The sequence below is a fragment of the Pangasianodon hypophthalmus genome, chromosome 6, assembly GCF_027358585.1.
Source record: "Pangasianodon hypophthalmus isolate fPanHyp1 chromosome 6, fPanHyp1.pri, whole genome shotgun sequence".
Classification (NCBI taxonomy): domain Eukaryota; kingdom Metazoa; phylum Chordata; class Actinopteri; order Siluriformes; family Pangasiidae; genus Pangasianodon; species Pangasianodon hypophthalmus.
Genome location: NC_069715.1, coordinates 7,350,071 through 7,375,816, shown reverse-complemented (window position 1 = coordinate 7,375,816; position 25,746 = coordinate 7,350,071). Strand labels below are relative to the sequence as shown.

At 38.3% G+C, this 25,746-nt stretch overlaps 3 protein-coding genes across 5 annotated transcripts in view; 2 read left to right on the top strand and 1 right to left on the bottom strand.

The window, feature by feature from the left end:
• cfap45 (cilia and flagella associated protein 45) lies at positions 1–9,316 on the top strand. Its single transcript, XM_026927036.3, has 12 exons — positions 1–160; positions 1,707–1,826; positions 1,949–2,076; positions 2,224–2,368; positions 3,959–4,129; positions 4,231–4,409; positions 4,495–4,624; positions 4,988–5,134; positions 5,920–6,033; positions 6,721–6,914; positions 7,963–8,187; positions 9,150–9,316. The coding sequence occupies exons 1-12, from the start codon at positions 158–160 to the stop codon at positions 9,223–9,225; spliced, it is 1,632 nt and encodes a 543-aa protein (XP_026782837.3). The 5' UTR covers positions 1–157; the 3' UTR covers positions 9,226–9,316.
• Positions 9,317–10,582: 1,266 nt separating this feature from the next.
• On the top strand, positions 10,583–19,298 carry tbrg1 (transforming growth factor beta regulator 1). Of its 2 annotated transcripts, XM_026926937.3 has the most exons (15): positions 10,583–10,726; positions 11,024–11,165; positions 12,413–12,470; positions 12,599–12,681; positions 12,769–12,805; positions 13,149–13,211; positions 13,577–13,780; positions 13,931–14,001; positions 15,059–15,291; positions 15,544–15,683; positions 15,892–16,038; positions 16,225–16,322; positions 16,941–17,051; positions 17,170–17,327; positions 17,862–19,298. In XM_026926937.3, exons 2-15 carry the CDS (start codon positions 11,038–11,040, stop codon positions 17,954–17,956), a joined length of 1,626 nt encoding a protein of 541 aa, XP_026782738.2. In that variant the 5' UTR covers positions 10,583–10,726; positions 11,024–11,037; the 3' UTR covers positions 17,957–19,298. The 2 variants fall into 2 exon arrangements, with proteins under 2 accessions (XP_026782738.2, XP_026782739.2); XM_026926938.3 differs by lacking the exon at positions 13,149–13,211.
• Positions 19,299–22,009: 2,711 nt separating this feature from the next.
• Positions 22,010–25,746, bottom strand: part of LOC113534778 (protein jagged-1b) — a 51,382-nt gene continuing 47,645 nt past the window's right edge. The window contains exons 10-14 of one of the 2 annotated variants that reach the window (XM_026927727.3): positions 25,157–25,270; positions 24,586–24,632; positions 23,639–23,806; positions 23,397–23,547; positions 22,010–23,285 (exon numbers count right to left, since the gene is read on the bottom strand). In XM_026927727.3, the coding sequence (XP_026783528.3) occupies positions 22,831–23,285; positions 23,397–23,547; positions 23,639–23,806; positions 24,586–24,632; positions 25,157–25,270 (935 nt within the window). In that variant the 3' untranslated portion in view covers positions 22,010–22,830. The remainder of the gene's footprint in view (positions 23,286–23,396; positions 23,548–23,638; positions 23,807–24,585; positions 24,633–25,156; positions 25,271–25,746) is intronic. The other variant, XM_026927726.3, reaches the window with a different exon arrangement.

Genomic DNA, 25,746 nt, shown 5'->3' with positions numbered 1-25,746 from the left:
AAACCGCTTTAGCATTGCTAGCGCTAGCTGCTGTCTGTAAACGCGTCTGTATGAACCTCATAACTTCATAAATTAATCACCAAATCGCTGGGGTTTGTAGGAAAGAGTGGTATAATGCGCATTTTTCTTTAGTGCTTGCTGAAATCTGCAAATAATTATGGTGAGTTGGCATTACTTTTTCCTTTTTTACAAATAGACTTTACATTTAAAATTAATATTTTATATAAATATCTAAATATCAATCAATCAATCAATCAATAAGTCTGTCTATCTATCTATCTATCTATCTATAAACATACAACAAGAATTTTGGGATTATAATGAACGTGTATAATGCAGTATGTATAACAAGACCCAGACAGTAGAATTAAATCATATTACAAACAAATATCTTTAATTAGATTTCTTCTTATTATATATTTTTTAGAAATATCTATAAAAATTATGCCTATAATCTTTCCTTCTCTTATGTACAGTATGGATATCTTATACGTGTTGTATCTGAAATGTTATTAAAAATATTCCATTAAATAAATCAGAAAAGTAAATTAAAAAAAACATCTAAATCACCCAGTACATGCCAACTCTTTCTTCTGACAATAAATCTTACCATTAGTCCAAAACACTGGCATGTACATTCACTGGCCACTTTAATAGGAACACCTGCTGTACACCTGCTCATTCATGTAATTATCCAGTTATCTGATCATGTGGCAGCAGCACAATGCATAAAACTGTGCAGAGACAGGTCAAGAGCTTCACCAAACTGGATAGTTGTAGATTTGAAAAACATTGCTTGGTCTTTTTCCAATGTTTAGCTGTCCAGTTTCAGACATCCTGCACACACCGTAGCCTCAGATTCCTGTTCTTAGCTGACATGCGGGGAAGCCGGTGAGGTCTTCTGCTGTTGTAGGCCATTCGCCTCAAGGTTTGACTTGTTTAGCATTCTGAGATGCTTTTCTGCTCGCCATGGTTGTAAAAAGTGGCTACTTGAGTCACCTCAGCCTTCCTGTCAGCTCGAATCAGTCTAGCCAGTTTCTGCCGTTCAGTGGATTTTTTTTCTTTCTTTTCTTTTTTTTTTTTTTGCTGTGTGCGAAAATCCCAGGAGATCAGCAGTTTCTGTAATACTTAAACCAGCCCTTCTGGCTCTACCAAGTACCTAAGATCACATTTTTCTGCATTCTGATGTTTTCTGTGAACATTAACTGAAGCTCGTGACTTGTATCTGCATGAATTCGTGCGTTCTGCTGCTGCCACACAGTTGACTGAATGAATAATTGCATGAATGAGTAGGTGTACAGGTGTTCCTATTAAAGTGGCCAGTGAGTTGAATATACACACTGATTTAAAAAAATAAAAATATAAAAAAAAAAAGACGGGCACTTATTTCCTTTTACAAACCAATATATTAGAACTGGAAAAAGAATAACCATTATTCCAGGTGAACTTTTAAAAAACAGTATGTATGACAAATTTTATATCGTCATATTTCAATTCATATTTTTAAATACAGAGGACCAATATGGCTTATTACTCATGATAGGACTCTTCCAATATACCCTTCTGTATATTTATTTTTAAGAAGTTTGTCCAGTAAAAAGGCTATTTTTTCCAATTGTACACTAACATTATTGTTTATTGAAGCTGTAACACGCATTCTTTATGTGTGAAACTGACACGTGATATTATGTTGATGGTTTTTATAGCCTCAGAGCGGGACATCATCATCCACACGACTGTCCAGTAACAGTGCTCATACGCGCCGCTACCGCACACGCGCCCTCACTTCCCAAGTGGACGAGACTCTTTTTGGACCAGTAAAACAGGTGGGAGAAAAAATATTGAAAAAAAAAAAATAGCAGGATCAGTAATTAGTGGGCTGTGGATAAATAGGCATGTTGAGGACTCCATTAGATTTCCACTCTCATGTTTTTTTTTTTTTTACCAGGCTGCATGTGAAGTTAAGAACCTTGCTAATGGTGACTCCAGAACCCAGTCTCGCTCCGCTCCGGCCACCAAGGCACAAAACTCTGAGACAATCCGTGTCATCACCAAGGACCTCATCAGGGACATCAGGCAAGTACCGCACATGAGTGTTACACCTCGGTGAGATCACTTCATTTCCCCAATATTAACTGAGCTGCCTCTCTTTGGTTTTAACAAAGTATGGGGTGTTAAGAGATATGGAATGTGACAGGAATATGCCATATTCTGTTGAAGTAGAATTCCCAGTAAGGACCCATCCGGACAGTCCGTCATCCTCTGCCCGGCTGAAATCAAGCGCATCATGGGTAAGTCTCGTGTGCTCACGAAAGAGGAGAAGGAAGCTGCACTGGAGACGCAGCGCCAAGCTCGGGAAGAGGCCATGGTGAGCAGAAAGCTTGTCCGATGTGCTAAAAGCTATAACATTTTAAACAAAGCATGTGTGGACACTGACCTAAATATTGTATATCATAATATTAAAAAAGAAATAGTGGGAAAAGTGGGTATTATCTAATAAAGTACTTAATAACTGTTACTGTAGAGTTTTAATATAATTGATGGAATTGTTGTCTAGTACAGTAAGTAACATCCGAGACTGTATCTCTGTTGGTAGAGAACACACAGGCTCCAGTTTGTTTTTCTAAGGGATAAGGTTCAGTGATTTGGCAGGCAAGTGTTTCATCATGCTTGTCTAATAAGTCATGCACAGATTTAACCACGTGCACTTCGCATCCTGGAAGTTGAGGACATCAGTGTTGTGCTCTAAAAGGCAAACTCAGAGTCTGGCTGTTAACCGACAAGCCAGTTTTATGCTAAGCCTAAGGGCACAGCCTGTTTTCATTATACAATAAGGCACTGCTGTTGATGGATGCAATAATTTTTTTGTCCAGGGTGCTTACTTAAACCATAGTAAACTATAGTGAATTTTTTTTTTAAAGCAAAGCAATAGCCACTTTGTGGAATTTCACACACCCTACCTTGCCTTCACACATCAGGCAGGAAACTATATTGCATCATGCTGATCGCATCATGATATCAGTGCTATGTGCAGCAATGCATATTCCATCCATATTACATACAACAAATACAATCTGATTTGTCATCTGAAACATGGTGTGAAATGCAAATTTACTTACTGCTCTTGTATCACCAATGCCCAAGCGTCCCAACACTTTCCTGTCCAGCACCCAGGAAGATTTGCTAAACACAGGTTTTGTTTTTTTTTTCTGTTATCAGTATCAATTATGGTAAAATACACGACAGCCATTTTCAAGTGATAAAATATGGTCTCTACGGTCTTCATAATAGAGAAGCCTTCTGCTTCTATATAATGGTTATCTGAGCCTTTATGACATAATTTATATCACCCTATTTTTTTTAGTGCAAACTTTGTTATAGATTTTTATTTTATGATTTCTACATTATTGATTCAGTACAAAAACTTTTTAGATTCCAAACATTAGTTTTCCAGCACAAAATTAAATGTAGCAGAAAAATGTTTGTATGTCAGTAAAGAAAGCAGGATCTTACATAAGAGACCACATTTCAGACAAAAACATAATGAAGGCTGCTGGGTTTTGCTGAAAAATAAGAAGCGAGTGTGACAGTCAAAGTCTCCAGAAGAACTGTGGCTGGTTCTGAAAGATGCTCAGTAACACTTACAGCTAACTTCCTTATAAAACTGCACACACTGCACCTGAGACTATTTTTTTAAAGCAAAGGATCATCACACCAAATATTGACTTTGTTTCATAAAGTACTGTTTACTGCACTTTATAGTATTTTTTTAATGTAGAAACATTTAATTTCATTATTTTTTGAAGGCATTTCTTTGCATGTGCATATATATATATATATATATATATATATATATATATATATATATATATATATATATATATATATATATATATATATATATATAAAGGTAATGTATGTAATGTGAGTGCACTCAGTGTTTGTGTGTCTGTGTTAGAATGCTGCTGAGGAGAGGAAGGTGCTCATGCAGCAAGCAGACGTGTCCCGTCAGAAGAACCAAGCCCTTAGCGACCTGGAAACTGAGGCTAGGGAGCGTGCTCAGTACTTACTGGAGAGGGCAAACGCACTGAGAATGGAACAAGAAGATGAGATCAAGAAGCTTAATGAGGTCTGACTCATGTTCTCGCTCGGTAGTTGTGTGTGTGTGTGTGTCTGTTTCTCTGGCGAGTGTTCACACGTGTGCTTTTATGTGTTATCACAACTCTGCAGCTGATTCAGGGGGCGCAATGCCATGCGGTGAGGGACGTTCAGATTCAGGAGAAGAAGCAGATTCTGTCTGAGTTGCAGGAGGAGGAGCGTAGGCTGGATGCCATGATGGAGCTGGACCGTCGGCGGGCCCTTGAGGTTCAGGAACAGATTGACGAGCTACGCAAAAATCAGAGGATTCAGTGAGGGCTTTTAACATGTCACTTCTCAAATATCTCAATGCTTGTTTTGGTTCCTGAGCATGTTGGGGATGCGTGTATGTTACAGGGGGAAGATGTGCATCCTGAAACAGATTGAGGAGCGTCAGGAGGAGCACATGCTGCAGGAGGAGTTGAAAGAACAGGAAGGGCAGCAGATGCTGGAGAACCTGGAGAAGTTGCAGATGGAGGAGTTGGAGGTATGGGATCAGCCTCTCAAACCCAAAACATTTCAAGGATGATGATGTGATCCAATGTTGAAAAACCTGAAAAACCCAACAGTATGAGCTTGATGTATGTCAAAAGTCTTACTAAAGAGAGAAAAACAAAACACATGAACTATATACTAACCAGGCTATTAATATAATGGACTAATTAATAATAAGTATTGTAATTAAATATTAAGTCAACCGTCCAATGATAGAAACTCAAATTTACTACCTTGTTACTTTTTGTCAGCTTACGTATGTAGCAACGACTAACGTGGCATCTTTATTTGCATTAATGTGTGTTTGGCTGGTCTGTATATGTGTATATGTGTGTATCTGTGACTTTGGCTCTAGGCTATGGAAAAGAGGAAAGCGGAGCAAAGAAGGCTTCAGCTGGAAATTATGAAAATCAATGAGGAAAGTCTGCTTGCCAAGGAGCGCAGGAAAGAAGAGGAGAGGCTGGCTGACCTTCGTGCTCTGGAATATGCGCGCAAGAAACTGGTGGGCTAGCCCTCTACACATTTCAGTGGCATGGGTGTTTCTCTATTGCTAATGATACAGAAGTTTGCATAACCGTAGGGAAAAACTGAAGAAGACAAAGAAATGTAATGTATACCAAGAAGACACTGAGTGTGTTAGATTTCATAAATGTTCCCTCATTATGACAAGTACCATCAAAATGGCCAAAGATATTAATAGTGTAAAATCAAGATGATATCAGTTTAAAGACTTGCGTCTTCTTTTCTAATTGGGAAATAAATATTCTGTAATAACTTCTATGCCCACCTTTTGCATTTATAACTGCCTCCAACATCTTTCATATCCTCAGCTTTTTAAAGAAAATGTATCAAAAATATAAAAAGAATTTATTAATTTTGTCTTACATTGTTTAGATAGGGGTGTTTGGGATTATTCTCCTGTATCTCCAGGATAAACCAATGTTATTTTTTAGATTTTTGAATTCTGTGTTCTTTTGTATAAAATTGCAGAATAAATGCACATCTTTTCTGTTCATGGGGTATACAAACTTTTGCCCTCAGCTGTACTATGGCTCTAATTAGAGTAACTTTAATTCAGACCATCAGTGCTCTGAGCTGTAGTGAAGTTATTTTATAGCATACACACCTATAACACCACACACCAGCATGTTTTCAGGACGTGGGGAAAAGTATTCTGAAAATAAATCAAACCTGTTGTGGTGCAAGGAGGGTGTAACAGATCAGAGGCGGATTCAGGTATCTGGGCAGACAGAAATGTGAAATTTAAAGTGTTTTTCTTTGTTGCAGGTACGAGAGGCAGAGTATGAGGCTGAACAGAGACGAATAAAGAAAGAGAAGGAGAAAGAAGTGGCACGACTGAGAGCGCTCCAGGAAAGAGAGAGAGACCATAAAGCTGAACAGGTAAAAGAGCATTCACTATCTGTCAGTTAGAGATATGTGTACTTTTGAATTTGAAGGGAAAGCTGATTCATTTATATATGTGTATATATATATACATATATATATATATATATATATATATATATATATATATATATATATTTTATTTTATTTTATTTATTTTTTTTAATTAGGCCTCCACTTCTGTAGTATCTAGAACTCTTTTTCCTAAACAATTTACCATTACTGAAAATCAAAAATTTTTAAAAACAGTAATTAGCCATTTCTGTTAGATAAGTGATGCTCAAACAGTGAACTGCATTCTGTATTGTGTCGCTCAGTATATGTAAGATACAGTCTAGTGTCATACTTACCGTTTATTATTTTGTTATTAATCACTAAAATATTTAGACAGTTTTACACTGTCATGTCAGTTTATGGATCAATATACAACCCAAGGTATGTACAAATGTTTGGCAAAATACTGTTTCCTCTAATATGAGGAAACATTTTTGATGACCGTTATACATTATTTATTACGTCCAAATTAAGGCTAGTGTTGACTGTTTCATATTTAAAGCCTTGAGCTAGTATAGGATAGAGTACAATGGTAAAACAGGATGTGAATGTGCTTAATCAAATCATGCTCTCATGTGAATATGCTTAATCAAATCACGCTCTCCTGATTTTTTTTTTTTTATCTCGCAGGATGCGCTCAGGGCTCGTAGGAACCAGGAGGCTGCTGAAAGGGAATGGAGAAGGAAAGAGAAAGAGCAGACCAAGAAAAAGCTGGAGGAGGACGAGAGATTGAAGGCTGCTCGTCTAGAGCAGATCACTCATAAAGAGCGCATGCTGTCTATTGAAGCTGGACGAGAGAGAGCTGAGTTTGAGAGGGTCCTGAGGTGAACCACATCTACATGCCTCACTGATCTCACTTCTTCATTAGATCATGCTTGAATTTGAAGTGATTTAATCACTACAGCAAATTATTCTCATATATGTTCACCCAGGTCACATAAACACAACTGTCTCAGTAGCCTCACTGCTTGGACTTATGGTTGTGTTATTGTTTTATCTCACCATCATTTTTCACCCATTCAGAGATTTGGGGGAAAAAACTAATCCCAGCTGTGAAACATTATGGAGGCCCATATGGCTTTCGGTCATTGAGGAAACAGTGAATTTAGGATTGTACAAAATGTCAGGGTGATATTGACACAAACACACGAGTAAATGAACAACAGAATGGTTTAAAAAGGAGGAAATTCAGCCACGTCAGAGTTCAGATCTGAGATGTGATGGAATGACGGGAAGAAGTAGTCCCAACATTTCCGGGACCACTTCAAGCATGTAGTACTTCAAGCAAGTAGTCCGAGAAAAGTTGAGGTAATGAAACAGTTTTTTAGGAAGTAATGGTATGAAATTCCTCCTCATTGTTGTTCAAGTCAGATCAGCAATAATTATGTACAAGGGGCTATTTACTTTTTCAGCCTTGACTGTGATCGGATAATCAATGTTTCCCTTTAGTTTAAAAAACAGAACATTTTTGAGTATTATTATGCCTTAGATGAAAATCAGATGACTTCTGATTCAGATGAAATCTGTCCGTTTGAAAGGGTTCACAAGCTTTTCTTTCAACAATAGATAGATAAAGGCACTGATGCTGGTTATCCAGGAACGAACAGATTTGAAGAAAATATTCCTATTCCATCATTAGAACAATCGCCAAAACTTTGTAACGCAAGCATGCTTGTAGAATGGCAAAGTGTGTATCGCTTAAAACCCTTTCTATGCTGCCTGTCTTTTGGGAAGCCACAGTCTGATTAGTTGATATTAATTCTCGTCAGGTCATTTCCTCACTGTGTATAAATACTGGAGTAATTTAAAGTGTCTGTAAGTTTGACTTGTGCAGAGTGAGGATTTTTTTAGCTTTTTCTCCTGCCACTTCAGGGTCCAGCAGGAGCTCATCACACGGGAGAAGGAGAAGGAGGAAAAGCATCAGCAGCATGTCCTGCGCCACGCTGAGGGGGTCCGGCAGCAGGTTCGGGAGCGGGAGGCTCAGACCATCACCCGGAGGAGAGAGCTGTTCCGTGAAGGAGAGAAGCTGGACGAAGAAGCACGTATGCGTCGAGCACGTCTGGACGAGATTAAAGACAAGAAGCTAAAGGAGCTGAAGTGAGTCTCAAAAGCAGAGTTATTACATGTCTGTGCCAGCGACCTCACCCAACTAAGCGGGTACACAATATCCCTGAGTATATGCAGATAATTTTGGTATAAAAAAAATCAGGTATAAAAAAATCAGAAGTGTCCTATTTGTTTCAGTTGTTTATAATAATTCTGGAATGTGGCAAGTCATGGTCTTGTGCCTTTTTCTCATTGGCATATCTTTACGTACTCGTATCTGGCTCACTTTACTGACTCATGATATGATATGATATGATGTGATATGATGTGATATGATGTGATATGACAATGCCATAGTTTCACTATGTTGAAGCAAGCAAAAGCAAAATGGGGATTTAAAAAAAAAAAGATAGATAAAGATGCAGAATGTTCCCACTGGAAGCAGTGCTCGAAGCCAGAATGCAAAACAGACTACAAATGGTTAATAATAATAATAATAATAATAATAATTTAAACAAATAATATGCTCAGGAGCACATCAGCTTCCTTGTACCATCCTCTGAAATCAGAGGACAGTACACCCCCTGCTTGTATCTGCTGCCTACTGCTTGTAAAGCTTCTAAATGAGTTTTAGCTGATGCATCTGCTCCCACAGCTGGAAATACGTCAGCCTGCTTAAAAGGCCGGCTGTGGATTTGGATCAAGGAGTTGAATTGGCTTCTGTAAAATACAGGGCGGAATGTATGAAGGAGGGTTGGAATGCTTGGCCTCACTTCCTGTTAGAGCTTTCCCATGAGAATGGCTGGCAAGATGAAAAAGACATCTGTTTTGTACTTTTTAATGATAAAACAATAAAAGGAATTTTAAAAAATAATGGTTATGGACAGATGACATATTATCTTTGTACTGGTTAAAATGTGGGGAATACATGTCATCTTGCCAGGGAGCTTTCACATAGCTTACATAGTTTGGTTTAAGTCTGACAATAATGATTTTTTTTTACTATGTTTCAGGGCGGCTGGACTTCCAGAGAAATACTGCAATGATGTAGAGCGGAAGATTCATATCTTACCCACCCTGGTGCGTTGAAGAATTGACTACGGAGTCACATCAAAAAAAAAAAAAAAACTCTACAATATCTTTTACCGTGTAATAAAAAAATGATCCAATAAAAAGTTCTCAGATCATTGTATTGTCATTAATCATAAATTATAAAGTTGACTGCATATGATGATGTGATTCTCATTCCCTATTCCAATGACCCTCACATGCTGCCAATGTTTGTGTTTTCTCTGCGCTAACACACCTGACTCTGATCTGTCATATACACTTACCGTCCACTTTAACAGGAACATCTGTACATTCATGCAAATATCCAACCAGCAAACATGTGGCAGCAGCACAATGCATAAAATCATGCAGATACAGGTCAAGAGCTTGAGTTAATGTTCACATCAAACATAAAATGGGAAGAAAATGGGATCTCAGTGACTTTGACTGTGGCATAAAGAGTTGGTGCCAGACTGGCTGGTTTGAGTATTTCATCTCCTGCTGATCTCCTGGGATTGTCATGTACAACAGTCTCTAGAGTTTACACAGAATGGTGTGAAAAGCAAAAAATAAAAAATAAAATAATAAAATCCAGTAAGCAGCACTTCTGTAGATGCAAACACCTCGCTGATAAAGAGAATGGCCAGACTGCATAGAGCTTACAGGAAGGCTACATTAACTACATCAACCGTGTTGAGCAGAGAAGCATCTTAAAATGCACAACACAATGAACCTTAAGGTGGATGGAATACAACGGCAGAAGACCACATCAGGTCCCACTCCTGTCAGACAAGAGCAGGAATCTGAGGCTACAATGGGCACAGGGTCTGGACTGGGCAGATGAAAAATGAAAAAATCACCTGCTCTTTTTTTTTTTTTTTTTTAAATCTTCAGCTGTCCAGTTTGAGTTGTTTACTGTCTCTCTTGCAAGAGCTGTAACCAGCTGTACACTGGAGAAAGCAAGAGGAGATTGGATGATCGTTCTGTTGAGCACTTTGAAGAATTTTTCCTTTCCAGTTGCAAAACACGTCAACAGTGATGGACAGAAGATTAATTACATCTGTTTGCAATGCCAGTTGTTGTTACAGGAGCAATGAAGTGAGATACAACAGAGAGAAAGAGTTCTGGTTATTTCATCATCAACCATTCTGGATATCTACTCCAGCCTCAGAAACGCTTTGCTTGCACAACTGATGAAGATCCTGTTTTTCTAGAAACTTTGTTCATATATTTACTATATATAAGTTAAATATCAAGTGTGTATATATATATATATATATATATATAGAGAGAGAGAGAGAGAGAGAAGCGGAGTTGTAACGTGCGTTTCACCATATTTCCACTAGATGGCGCAAGAACAGCGCTGATATAGTTCAATAACAAGCCGAAGAAGAAAAGAAGGTGTTACAGAAAAATCCTTCCCTGGGAAACCCAAAGAAAACATTGTCGTTCATGTTCCGCTTACTGTTAATACACAAACATGACTAGCAAGTAGTTTAAATGTAAATTTAAATTGTTAAATCCCGACACAGGAACACGGGTAAAAAAAAATCTACTTATGATAAAACTAGCTATAACATGGATTTAACTTTAGTGAAATCCAGAGCTACACAGCTAGGCTCTAGCTCCTTAGTTAGCTAGATCTTTTCGCTAAATCCGAATTGAAACTTTTGGGTCTTTAAGTCTGTATTCTGTCTTTGCATTCTTCTGTTTTGCAGATTATCCGGAACTGCCTTTGGTTGCTTGCTGGTTATTTAGCTAGCTATTCATGTATAGGTTAGTAGATGACACTTAACCTGCTAAATAACTCTAATCCGTAGTGTTTTATCTCCTCCAGTCTCTCTGGCAGTGATGGATTCCCTGAACAGTCTCTCCAACTTCGAGTCAGAGATGGAGTCTGATGGACAGGGCTCTTATTCCCTCTTTCCGGCTCTGGACAACATTTCGAGTCTGGCAGGAGCAGCTGAGACTCTGGAAACGTGAGTGTGGGTTACAGCCTGAGGCCTGATCCGGAGGTTTCAGTGTGAGAATCTGAGATATGCTCTCAAAACGCAGTCAATTTCACCACATACACTACATCTAGTAGAAAGTAGACTCTGTTTCATTGAAAGGAATTCGTGACAAACACTGCCTGCTAGAGTTGAAGGCAAAAGTTTGATCCCTCAGTGGCTTCAGGGTGAAAACAAAACAAAACAAAACAAAAAAACATTGTTAGTAAGCACTTTATCCTGGTCAGGGTTGCGGTGGATCTGGAGTCGAACCCAGGATTTAACACAGGCACACATTCAGGGGGTGATTTAGAGCTGGCATGTTTTTGAGAGACGGGAGGAAACCGGAGAACATGGAGGAAACTCATGCAGACATGTTGAATTCCTGTTAAAAATGCAGGTGTGAATGGGTTTCGGTGGTGTAGGTTAGGGTTTTATCATTTTATTACCTTCCCGAGATACGACTGTTGCTGCAGTAATGCAAGTGATAACAAGAACTAACTTGGACTTAACCTTAACCATAACTATAGATGTATAACCATAACTATAACTTAACATTAACCATAACTATAGATGTATAACCATAACTATAACTTAACATTAACCATAACTATAGATGTATAACCATAACTATAACTTAACCTTAACTATAGATGTATAACCATAACTATAACTTAACATTAACCATAACTATAGACATATAACTATAACTATAACTTAACATTAACCATAACTATAGACGTATAACTATAACTATAACTTAACATTAACCATAACTATAGATGTATAACTATAACTTAACATTAACTGTAACTAAAGATGTATAACCATAACTATAACTTAACATTAACTGTAACTATAGATGCTTAAAACATACAGCGTGTTGTTCTTTAATAAGTAAAAATGTTAATCCTTGACAAATTGTTGTACTGTAAGAGGAATTACAGTCTTTGGGACATGCTGTTATAAGGAAAAAAAAATCAGCTTCAGGGTGATAAGAGTAACTGTGCTTCAGGTTGAACTCCATCACACCACTCTGTCTATAAAAGCACAGCCCAAGTGTTTATTCCTTCCTTTTCTAAAGTCTTTTATCTTGACTATGCAAGCAGTTATGAATAATGCTGTATTTAATCAAGTCGTTTGAGATTTAGCTGGTTTCTTAGAGAATAATTTTGGGTTGAGGTGCTGCTTCAGCTGTTTGTCCAGTTTGTGAATTGCGTTTCTTTGTGTCTTTTCAGTGAACCATCAGGAGAAGTCGTCGACAAACCGAACCTCACGTGGCTTGACGCTGCCCAGGTCAGATTTTATTTGTTTATTTATTTATTAACCAAATAGCACCAGATATTAATATGAGATCTTGGCTTGGGTCTGTGTTGTGGTGAGTGATTTTCTTAGTGAATCTCACTGAAAATCTCACTTTGCAGATTGTTCTGGAAGAGGCGGGACGTCCGATGCACATCAAGGAGATCAAGCAGAGGATCATTGATCGGGGATTGGTGCAGTCGAAGTATGAAAGACTGTTTATGTTTTTTGTATTTCGTGTGTAATTTTTGTTAACGTAAACATTAATTTTAAAAAAATGATCCTTTTACAGTGCAAAGTCAAGCCTTGAGGCTGTGATGTACCGTGAGGTAAGAAACTCTGTCATTCCACCTCAGTGTTAAAGCACGTCATCAGGTATCCATGATCATGATCATCCATTATGTTACATTTCATCGACATGCATTTTGCTTCTTTTATCACATGTGGATTGTTAATTTGCTATGTTATTTTGATTCACCTTGTTTTTTTATTACATTGATAAACCTAGTTGTGAGCAGGGAGCAGAACACAGTTGTGTAAATGGGATTGTGTCAGGGTTCAGCAGTCAGCGTACACCACGGGAAGAGAGCTTTAGAGCTTTACAGTGGTGTCCTGTCTTTAAAGTGTAGCTGCCACATGTAGCACTGGCTTCAGTTTCACGCTGTATTTCAGACACAGAAAGGGAGCAGGCGCTTCAAGAGGATTGAGAACAGAAATGGAGTCTTTGCTCTCTTGGTAAGTTTGTCCTGAGTGCATCTTAGCTTCTAATCTGAATGAAAAGGGACAAAAATACCAAAGACGTGCCTTTTAGTCTGAATCTAGTAAAACCAATAGAGGAAAACGTTCTCCAGTGCTCTGTTTAGCTTGTATTTGTGTTTTAATTTGTCCAGTCACTGTTTACATCCACCCCATTTCAGTTTTTTAAATCACTATTAGATGTCATTAATATCATCACATGAAGTCCACATTTATGTTTAGTTCTTTATGATGTCTTCGAGACACTTTGCTGTCTTTTCATTTTGCAGTCTTTCTTTAATTGTTCTACTAGTTCACTAGTTAATATAGATGTATGCTTTAATTTTCCCTTACCGTGCATTCAGACTGATGAGGAGAGACAGCAGGCTCTGCAGGCCTTTTCTGCTCAGTCAGCCTTCTCGAGCTCAGGTTCCTCTCTGCCCTCTGGTTCCCCTCACGGCCACTCGGAGCACAGGCAGAAAGTCAGAAAGGCTCTCCGCAAGAACCAGAACGAGAAGTACAGGCTTAAGTACCTCCGTCTCCGTAAGGCTGCTCGTGCCATGATCTTTGTGAGTAGAGTCCTCTGATAGACTGAATATTCAAAAAACGTATTGCTCATTAATCAGGAAGGGTGTATGTGATTATATGAAGAGAGAAGATGATGATTTCTGCTTAAGCTTAAGCACTTTTTTTGTTGTTTATTTTTTTTTGGTTCACAGGAGAACGCAGCACTAGGTGATGAGGTCGCGCGCTTGGAGGAGAAGTTTGTTCGGGCAAAAGAAGAGAGGAGGTGAGTAAATTCATTTAGACTGATGGTTTTAAAGAATATCCTCATAGAAACATTGGTGTAAGTCAGCAAGCCTGCTAATGGAAGTGTTCTCCCAAGAATAATATGACATGAGCTCTCACAGGAAATACCGGCTTTGTCATAGAGTGGTTTTTACCTATTACTCTGTTTGCTGAAGCCAAATCAGAGTGGAATTAATACTTGTGGTGCATTTGTTGTTTGGTTTGATTTGGTTTTACTCTGTGGTTCATTTTATTATGTACAAAGTAAAAACATTGGCTGTGGGACATGTAGGAGGGGACGGAGCTGAAAACCATGGAAATCAAGCAAGCACGGAAACCGCATAGTGGGTGCTGAATAAAGGTTTAAATAAATAAACATAACTGGATTAGTCACATACAAAGAGAGACGTTAGTGTGGGGATATCCAAGCAAATGTGTCTGGCGAATAGCTCATACTTTTGCTATCAATTTATTTCTAATTATTTTACTCATTTTGATGCAGATTGTTAAGGACTATTTTGTAGTTCTGTATTTAACAGACAGTATTCTTTGTGTACGTTATTTATTTACTTATTTTTCATTGTTATATCACCACTACAGAATGGTCCTAAATTACATTTGAAATGAATAAGTCTCAAAAAGGATTAAATTAACTTAAGGATACTTATAAAGATCCTGATGTTAACAGATGTTACATGTCTGATATTAGAATTAGAGAAGTGGTTGATGGTTTGTCTTATTTCTTCTACCCATGTACTGATTTATACCATACAGGTCAAATTAAGCAATAATAGAAAATAGCAAAATGTTTTGTCTATATTTAGAAGTGCCTTTCTTTGAGCATTTTAAGGTTAAATGACATACCATAAACACTTAAGGGCACTTTTCTTTATGCTAAGAAAAGAAGTTATGCTCATTGTTTATGCTTGAAAAAACTTAACAAAACAGAAACATGTAGTTGGAATATTTTCCTCTCAGGGCAAACTGCTCACTTTCCACACACTTGTTCTTCCTGGACAGTGTGATAACTGGAACTAATCGTCACTGTGTCCTTTCAGGTTCTTGCTAAAGACTCTACTGCAGTACCAGTCGCTGGCAGAAGGTGAGCTGCTCTCAACCCCCGGGAGCAGTGCTCACACTCCTGCCACCTTCAGCTCCAGTGCAGCAGGGGGCGCTGTTGTACCCACAGGCCAATGCCAGGGTTCTGGACCATCAGTGTCTGACGATGGCTTTCTGAAGAAACCCAAGAAAGAACGAAAGGAACGAGGGAAGGAGAATGGAAGAGAAGAAGGTGAGAGTGGTTTTAGCTGCTGCAGGTTAGTTCTGGCAGTTGGTTAAAGAGGCTGTATCCTATTACCGAAACCTGGGTTTGACTAACAGCCATAAGAGTCTAGTCCACAAATGGCTTGTATTGGATGGGAAGAATGGCTTTTTCCTCACTTTATTAATTTTAAACCAGAACTAAATAGTAACATATACGACTACATGCAGTAGAAAATTCTTTTGAGTATTGTCCTCACTTTATTTGTGCTACTGCTCTCAGTGACCAAGAAGATGTCTAAGAAGAGGAAAGTGGCCGAGGGTGGAACACGTAAACTGGTCCAGCCCATCCCACTGGACTCCTCTGGCAGGCCTGTTTTTCCCATCGTATTGGGAGGGCTCACTGTCTACAGCCTGGGTGAGGTCAGTCACCACCTTTTCATCACTTCTGCATTAAGGGTGATTAGTTAAGGGCTGCTGGGGTCCACTGCTGTGGTACACTGTGGCAGTGACAGAGTGCACAAGCTATATTTCAATATATAGTGATTATATATAGTTCAGGCACTGTTGAATCATTCTGTTTTGTCTAAACTCTATACTGAGCAGCAGCTGTGTTGGTGTGTGTTCTTAGATCATCACGGATAGATCTCACTTCCATGATGAAAGCGCCATTTACCCTGTAGGCTTCTGCAGCACGCGAGTGTTTGCCAGCATGAAGAACCCGGAGCAGCAGTGCCTCTATACCTGTCAGATTAAAGATGGCAACCAGGGACCTCAGGTAGATACACAGACACACACATGCATGTCAAAGCTATAATATATATATCCATTCTAGATGACATATTAAAGGTATTACCTTTAAATTCACTAAATGTTCGTGTCTATCAGTGCTTGTAGCTTGAAAATGAATATTGGTCATGTGTAGTGTATGAAAATAAGAAATGATGTGGTGTTGTGGGTGTAGTTTGAGATCGTGCCTGAAGATGACCCACAGAACGCCATCGTGGCCTTGTCAGCTCTGAGCTGCCATACAGATCTGCTGAAAGCCATCGCTGCTAAGAGGTAGACACCTACAGTCTGTTCACACAGCACAGAAAATCAGATTTATTTCTTACAATTTAATTTATTTCTTGCCACTTCTAATTACAAATGACCAACATTTGTTCATATAATAACATTGCTTTTTATAGAAAGGACTAGGGTGTGTGTATGCTGAGGACTGTACAGCAGTTAGTTAGCTAATGGTGGTTTATAAGGACAATGTCCAGTTATGGTTCTAAACACATTATTTTAAGTACAGAATCACAAAATCTAATTTGACTGGTCAAAAGGAGATGCAAATCCACAATTCCGATATTAATTGGATTTTCAGAAAATGTTTCTGCTCAAATGCCATATGCCAGAAAATGGATTTGAGCTAGCTGTCTGAACAAAGGCCTAGTGGTAAGTAAGAGCTACAAATTATTGAATCTGATTGGACAGGAGGTGTTGATTAATTTTCTATAATAACAGCTCTGACCGTAGTGCTGGCTGTAATTCAAATCACCAGTTTATAGTAATGCCTCTTCACTCCAGATCGCATCACACCACCTCACTGTTGACTATTTTCCTGCTCTGTGTGTTTTCTTACTTACACATTAGTAGTTTACACTTTCCTTCTTTTTTTTTTTCCTTACGCAGAGGCAAGCCTTTGACCAGTATCATCCCCAATGGTGCAGACTTCTTTGGTTTCTCAGACCCGACCATTCAGAACTTGATTCAGAGCTGTCCTGGAGCTCGCAAGTGCAGCAAGTGAGCAAACACGCCTCCATCTTTCGGGGTCTACATTAAAGCTAGTCTAAAGTGAGAAAAGGCAATGCTTCCTGAACACATCAACATGTCTAACATGTCTCTGTGCGGCTGTGTTTAGTTACCAGTGGGTGCGCTTCGAGGTGTGTCGAGACGGACAGGCTCCTCACACACTGTCCGAGGATGACGCATCAGTGAATTTTGAAGCTTTTCAGCGCCTGCTGCATTGCGAGGATGCTGGGAGCAGTCAGGGTCTGCCTACAGACCAGAGCAATACAAGTGAGCCAAACACAGCTTTATACTTAATCAGTGTGACTCACAATAGCCAGAGAGAGATCAGGAGATCAGTTAGCCTCATTGTAGGAATGTGGTGCAGGATAAAATTAGAGCCCGACCTCATTTATTTAATATTTAATCAAAATTCATCAAACAAGGATGGTCAATTGGCATGATCCAAGGACTGAAATGTTTTTGTAAACCCAAGGAATTTTTTTATTCCTTTGGCTTTAAGTGTGAAAAAGTTGAGTGAAAATTTTGCACTGTTTAACTTTTAATGGTTGAATACAAAAATGTTTCAAATGTACAAGATGTTTATATTGCAAAGAAAATCAGAAATACTGGTTAACTAATAAGCACATCTTTGCTCATGTGTGTCCACCATAAAAAAAAAAAAAAAAAAAAAAAACAACAACAAATGACTATCTACTATATGTGTAGTGTTATGTTATATAGTGATTGTTTCTTTGATGGTGTGCTAAAGTATTACGTTTAAATTTTCCATGAAGAACTAAAACTTTTTATTTCACCCTACAGTGCGATCCACACAAACCAGCATTTCATCACATCAACACTTAGTGAGTTCAGCATCTCTACAGACACCTGCAAGTGGATCTCTTTCCACCACCTGACCTCACACCCTGCTACAAAACTTTATCATGTTCAACCCAGTAATATAAAGTGGATTGAACAGGTTTGGCTAGTCAAAGCTCTGGTGTCTATGTATGTATAGTAGTTCAGAAACATCAGCTTGTTGCTTACAAGAGTGAACTATACTCAACAACAAGCTGTTGTCTTTTATGTGTTTCACTTTAATATTATATGTATATATGCATATAACAACATTATATACATGTTTCAAAGTTCAGTAGGTCAGCACTGATTGACCTAAGTTGACTAAGTTGCCATTAAGCAGTATTTTGTAAAGGGAAGCTGCATATATTGTGTGGTTATATGCTTTAATTTTTTTTGTATTATTTTTATTTTACATTCTCTGAATGATTCAGAGAGTGAACAGAGTGTGCACAGATTAAGTTCAGCCCTAAAGAAAAAAGCTTTCAGGTTACAGGTTCATGTTGTTGAGCCTGTTCTGAGAGCCTGAATCCTGTCAGGTCTACTTTGCTTTTGTCATACTGCTGTAATCTTAAGTATGATTCAGACAGGATAAAGTTTCTGGACATACAGTACTCTTAAGCACCCTATTTTTTAGTACAAATTGTTGTAAATGTTTATTTTATGACTTCTGCATTACTGAGTCAGTACAAAAACATTTAATATTTCCAAATATTACTTTTCCCACAAAAATAAATGTTGCAGAAAAAAATTTGTATGTCAGTGAAGAATGCAACATATGTAATAGACCACTTTTTAGACAAAAATGAATGACACTGGGTTTTGCAAGGGAAAAAAAAAAGAAGAAGAAGAAGCAAGTGCTACAGTTGAAGAACTGTAGCAGATTCTCCAAGATGCTCAGTAAAACTTACCGGTTATTTTCCGTATAAAAATGCACAAAGGCTACTGATGCATTTTTAAAAAGCAAAAGGTTATCACACTAAATATTGACTTTGCTTAGTTCATTACTGTTTACTGCTCTTTATAATCTTTTTTAATGTAGAAATGCTGGAGTCTTCAATCTTATCCACTAAGGTTTACTGTGGCTGCAGGCTTCCAATCCAGCCAGCAGGAGCCACACCTGATTTCACTTGTTTAATTAGTTCACCTTCGTCCCCAATCAGCTATCAAGTGTGTCTCCAATGTGGCTGTAATGAAGGCCTGCAGCTACACCGGGCCTTTGCAGACAAGATTGAGGACCCCTAGTTTAATGCCTTTATTTTTAATGCATCTTTGATATATAGCATTACTTTGCATGTGCCTAAGACTTTTACACAGTACTGTATGTCTGTTAAGTAACATTGCCAGTAGTAAATATGATTGCACATAATAAGCGATCTGTAATATAAATCACAAATGGAAGTGTCTTCATGATGTATGCATGATCATCACACCAAAGGTTCCATACACCTCATGTCTTTAATGAAAGCTGATTGTTTTAACCTTTATTATAATACTTATAACATGAATGTAGGATATATTTGTGAATATATGTGAATAGAACTTACCTAAAATCCCAGAAGCGCTGCCTCGATGACAGTTCCTTTTAAATGTCATCTATATTGTATTGCTCTGTTTTTCAATCTCGGCCAAAACTCGGTTTTGATTTGGTTATTGCAGGATATGATAGAAAAATGCAAGTGCTTCCTGGAGTGTCTTTATACTGAAGAAAAATCTCAAAACCTCTTTTCCAACAGGATATAATGGAATCTTTAGTAATAAGTCAGTTCACTTGGGATATATTTTACCTGTAGTTACTTCTACAGGAATGTGGATTCCTTAAAAATGACTGACATTACAGATTCAGAACAGACTGAAATCCCAGATACTTCAGTAATAAGTACATTACCCCACCTCACCATGTAAAACTAATCCAGTCTGAATTGGGCTTATGACTACAATACAGATGTTGTAGCATTACCAGGTAAATGGCAGTACATGTATTCCTTATTACATGTGTAGTGAAATTGTAACTCTTTGTAACTAATTTATGTATTTTAATAGGAATTCCACCAACAAGCACTAGAGGGCACTGACACTATAGAGGAAAATACCTGCATTTGGTCATTACTGGGTTTAAGTGAAAAGATTTACCAGTTTAAAATATATAAAATAATTTTTTAATTAAATAATTAACAAGAAAATAAATCTATGTGACGAAACAATTCGTTGGTCATCCACAATGTACAGTATGTAACGCAGTTTACCTATCGGGCAGTGAAATAGGGTTCTGCACAAGGGTGGGAGTTCAAATTCCTGGACTACCGGAGAGGTCTCTAAGCAAAGTGTTTGACCTTTAACTGTTCAACTCTGTGCTTTGACGGTGGTCACTTTTTTGTGTAAGAGCATCTGTTGATTGAACACGCACACACACACACACACACACACATATATATATATATATATATATATATATATATATATATATATATATATATATATTAGATAGGTAGATAGACGTGATCATTAAATATATAGATATAATATATAAATGTAATGCATATGAAATTTTGTTTAGCCAAAAACACCTACATTCTCACTTTTTTCAACTTTATAATGTTCAATCATATTTGAACAACAAATGCTGATGAAATCTTCCACCTGCCCTTATTGTCACCAGGATGTAACTTACATACATCACATATTACATACATCACATATTGATTGTCAGAACAAGGGTTAAAGTTCTTAAAATTTCACGCAGAATCACATGCAAACCGTTTCCTTGACCTCATTCATTCCCAAATATGTCTTAAGGGCTTGTCTTGTGGAAAAGATAAGACACAGGGCCTGAATTTGGAGAAGACCAGCATGCCTCCAGGAAACGATAGTGACCTGCTTTACCAAGCGCACAATGCACTTAATGAAGGGAGGAGCAGACATCCTGAGATCCGCAGCAGGTGTGGAGGGAGGGGGGTCCAACCGCACTGATGTGTGTGAGTGCTTTTTAGGAGGACTTCACTTCCCACGTTTCCTCACGGACGGGTGGTAACAGGAAGGCAATAGTCATTTCCACCCATTGCCAGTCTGTAAGGGGGCAGAGGTCACCACTGTCATATGCATGAGTCTATGTTCTTCTTTACCTGATTCACTTTCTCCACTACGCAGATACACACATACTGGCTTGCTTAATTCAGGCTAAACACAGAACAGGAGCACTTTAATATTGAGTTAGATGAATAGTAAAATAACTTCAGATGCTGATTATATACAACCTGTGTATGGATGTCTATATCAGCTTGGAAGCTGACAAAAGTATTTAAATTTGAATTTTGTATATTTTATTTATATACACATCACATTAAATCCAATTATTTTTCCCCCTTTGGAGTATAATTAATTTAATAATTATTAACTTGCTAGGAGTAAGACTTGTCTTTAAAACCATATAATTCTAAATTATACAGGTTACAGTTTTGAGATTTTACAAAAATCAAAATCCTAAAATACAAAAATACAGATTTTATGTAAATTAGGCCAAAGATGAAGCACCCGGGATTCCCAGGGAAGAGCATACATTTTCAGAGCATTTAGCAAATCACAGTCATTTGCCACGCACACGATCATAAATGAATCATAAAAATGATGTGGAGTAGAATCAAGTTGAGTCAAAGAGGAAGAAAAAGTTTTTTGTTCTACTGAAATTCCTTTTAAGCAGCTAACTTTGGATGTTAGTTAGCTAACAATTGCCAGAAAGCTAACATTAGCATAGTCTAACTAGCTAGAACATTACCTACCTAGTTATGCTGGGCAAACACTAAGCATCGTGTGTTTAACATCACTGTAGAAAACTAGCTATTTTATTTGTGTGACCAGTCTAAAAGCATCTAGCTACTTTTCCTTGGGAATCCTGGATGCTTCTCCTTTGGCCTCATTGTATTGTAATTGTATGTAGGCAAATCTTAAACCTTAAAGGATGTTCAAAACAAAGTTTAAAAAAATGTAAATTTAGTCAATACACCACACCAAAAAGTAATTTTATTTAATGTAACATGTATATAAGTCAAACATATCAAGTTCATATTCAAACAATTTTGTAAGCTTCCAAGCTCCATAAATATGCCTTTAGTGATCGTGACTCCTTTAATACACACACACACACACACACACTTTGGTTGGTAGATGCACTTTATTTGCAAACCATCCTGCCTGCAAAGACCAGCAGAGAGGAAGGAGAGGAGATGAAAAGATGACAAAATGGTGACATTTCCAAAAGAAAACCACCGTACAAAAATTCCAGATCAATATATACAGCCTATTTACAAAAATGCTATTTACATCCAAGTATAAAAAAAAATCATACATCTCTTACAGCTGCAACATGACAGGCAATATAAAATACATAGAGTCATAATCTCTAGAACTTGTGTGGCACTCTTTTAGACAGCCTCTACAACCTCTTTGCTTTTTCAGTCATTTAGCGGTGCGTATCGCCTCTTCCTCGCATTGTTCTGTCTGGAGAAGGAAAAAGTAAAGGTGTTCCAAAACATACCCATGTGCATGGCTGTGTGGGATTCGGTTCTTAAAAACTCCACATTAACAATCATGCATACACACACACAGACACAAACGCAGCTGTGTAGAAATACAGATGGCACTTGTGTAAACACACATCAAATACAGTTAAATAACCATGATTCAAAGATGAAAGTCACAGGCCTGAAAAAGATCTCTGTCCCTTTTGACCTCTGACTGTTTGGCCTTTATATGGATTTATATACTGGACCTGACAGCAGCGACATCTGCAGCTCCTGCCTGGAGTGCAGTTTCTTTCCTAGACAGAGATTTCACTCCTTCTGACCTTTTTTCAGGTTACAGGTCAAAGTTCTGCAGCAGGAAGCTGCTTTAGAGTGATCAGGTGTAGTAGTGCATTTGCCTAAAGGTCAGGACAAGGTCATGCCTCCACTTCCTGGTTATCAGAGTGGTGGAAGCGATTCAGTTTCTCGCGCTCGCGGTTGCAGATGTCAAGTTTGGGCGCGAGGTTGGGTTTGAGAACAAGGGGCGGATCTGGTTTCTGGTTGTGGGGTGGAACCTGTGAGGTTGGTAGGGTCAGCTCGATCTCTTCCAGCGGAAGCATTGGTCGGGCAGAACCACACAAAATGGTTTGGGTCTGGGTTTGTCCAGGACCGAGTAGTGCTGTAGTGTGTTCTACATTGCGGATGAGAGTGCAGAATTGGCGCTGGTTGTTGATGGCAGCATCAGGGGGCGTGGTGTTCGGCTGTTGCTTGGGACGCTGGCGACGGTGCAGACGGGACAGGAGAAGAGCGCAGGCAGAGCAGCCGATGGCTACCAACACGGCCAACGCACCCAGTAACACCATATACACACTGAACATTCCACTCACTGTGTCTGATAGATAGATATAACAAAACAGAGAAGAGCAGATAAAGCATTAATGTTATGTAAAATCACAGTGCATTTTAAAATCACTTTATCCACATCACTGATTAAGGCTCTAACCTTGACAATGTGGCCCATGACACAATTCTTTGAGGCTCATGCACTCGTTTCCAAAGTAACCCTCCGGACAGGCACACATGTAGCCACTCTCTGTGCTGTGACATGGCACCCCCTTCTGACAGGGGTTGGGATTACAAGGATCTAACATTGTCTGCAAAACAAAACCAAAAAAAAATCTATACCGTAAATCTATATAAACTGTAATAAAAAAACAAGACAGATTACACACACCAGGTACATACCTCACAATAAGTTCCAGTGTATCCTGGTGGACAATTGCAGACTATGCTCCCTTCATCCTTCTGCTCTTCACACTGTCCTCCGTGCAGACAGGGGGTGCTGTCACACATTCCCACTACTGTCTGGCAGAGTTTACCAGTGAAACCCGGCAAACACACACAGTGTGAGTCCTGGAGTTCACAGAATATTACTTGTGAGTTACAGAGAAGGAGATCCACGTACACAAAAAGACTGGTTGAGTTGATAGTTTTGTGTGACAGGAAAACACTCTGTTTTATGGTCCTACATAGAAGCTTTAAGGATTCTACCACAGGGATAAGCTGAGAAATCCTTTAGGACAATAGATTTGACCTTTTTTCTAAGAGAACATTTCAAAGCAACTTCATGCTCTTTAGGAACTAGTCAGTAGACACCTCTCCACCAAAGAACTGAGGAACTTTACATGTATTTCTGTTAGAAGAATCTGCTGTGATTTTAGTTTATGGACTGTAGTTCCTTTTGTTTTTTAGTTCCTGTTCCAGAATAGGTCCTGTTCCATGGACCAGGAACTACTGAAGCAGAGCTTACAATACTAAATTTTACTGATTGTGCAACAGAAGCCTCAGAACATGACCAAACTTACACACCACTTTAATAACCTTTGTTTAGTTAAGAAGCATTTACTAAAATAGGTTTTATATCAAAGACAGTGTGGCAGGGTCAGCAAAATGGGACAATTTTGTTATATACATACTTCTAACATGAAACTCTGCTGTATGTGCATGACTGCTGGTTTAAAAATAACATATTTTACACATAATGGTTCCTACAATGTGATGAGAACACAGAACAGATAATCACTCAGAAATTGTGTATTTTTCTCAGGATAGTTCTGGGACTTTTAGCTCTTCAAAAGGTTCCTGAGAGGAAATGTGTCTTTTGATGACTAAAAAGTGAATGGTGAGTGTACCTCACAGCGCCCTCCGTTCAGACACAAGCCCTGGCAGCTGCTGTTCTCTGTTGAGTTAATGACATTTAACACAATCAGTAGACAGTAGTGTACAGAGATACAGACACACAGTGATACTAAGATCTTAGCTGATGAATTTGTTTATTAATTTATTACAAGAGGATGCACCATTTTTAAATAACAACATTCTTGAAGCAAGCAAGTGTCTGTCATCGAGCAAACATTAAAAACAATGTCGAAAACAGTATTTAACACTTTGTAAACCAACATGCCAAGGAATTCACCATTTATTAAATAACATGATTTTTAAAATCAGTAATTTCCTATTAGACTCTGATTATCTGAAGCATCCACCACAACGTGATTGAGTATTACAATAGAAACAATATTATATGTATTAGAATGAGCACATTAATATAAACCAGTGAGTTGCCTTACAGAAGGCATTATTGTCAGAGCTGCTGTTACAGAAAATTAATCAACACCTTCTTACCAATCAAATTTAAGAATGTAACTGTTATATTGGTGACCATTAAAGCTGTATATGACAGTGTGCACAACCTCTACTCACTTGTGTCACAGTTTAACCCCACCCATCCAGGAAGGCAGTCACACAGATATCCTCCTATCAGGTTTCGGCAGGAGCGAGCATTGACACAGATGCCCGTCTCACACTCATTCATGTCTAAGAGGGAACAGAAAGAGAAAGTAGATTATACAGTATATAACTATAAACATGAGCCTGAACCACTGTTCCTGTTAACAAGTTATATAAGGCCAAGTGACTTATTATTAGATATTTTATCCCTACACAAAAACTTAGTTTCAAAGTTTGTGAGTTTTGCAAAGTATTGAGAACAATTTAAATAAGATAAGTATCACTGTAGCTGATCGAAGGTTGCTCCTCCAGTTGAAAGACAAATTACTCTCGAAGTGTTGATGCTGCAGGGGTGTTATGAAGTGTCACTTTGACACACGACTGCATCTAAGTGTGCGATACACTCCAGGGAACGAGAACTAAGGTGGGTCATGAGAGGCAACGGAGTGTGAAAGAGATTCTTTCATGAGCGAATGTGCTTCAGTTTGCCACAGAGTCTGATCTATCCAAACACTGTGGTTCCTCCCTCTTTAATAATTAAACAGTGTGCACACAAAGCCATG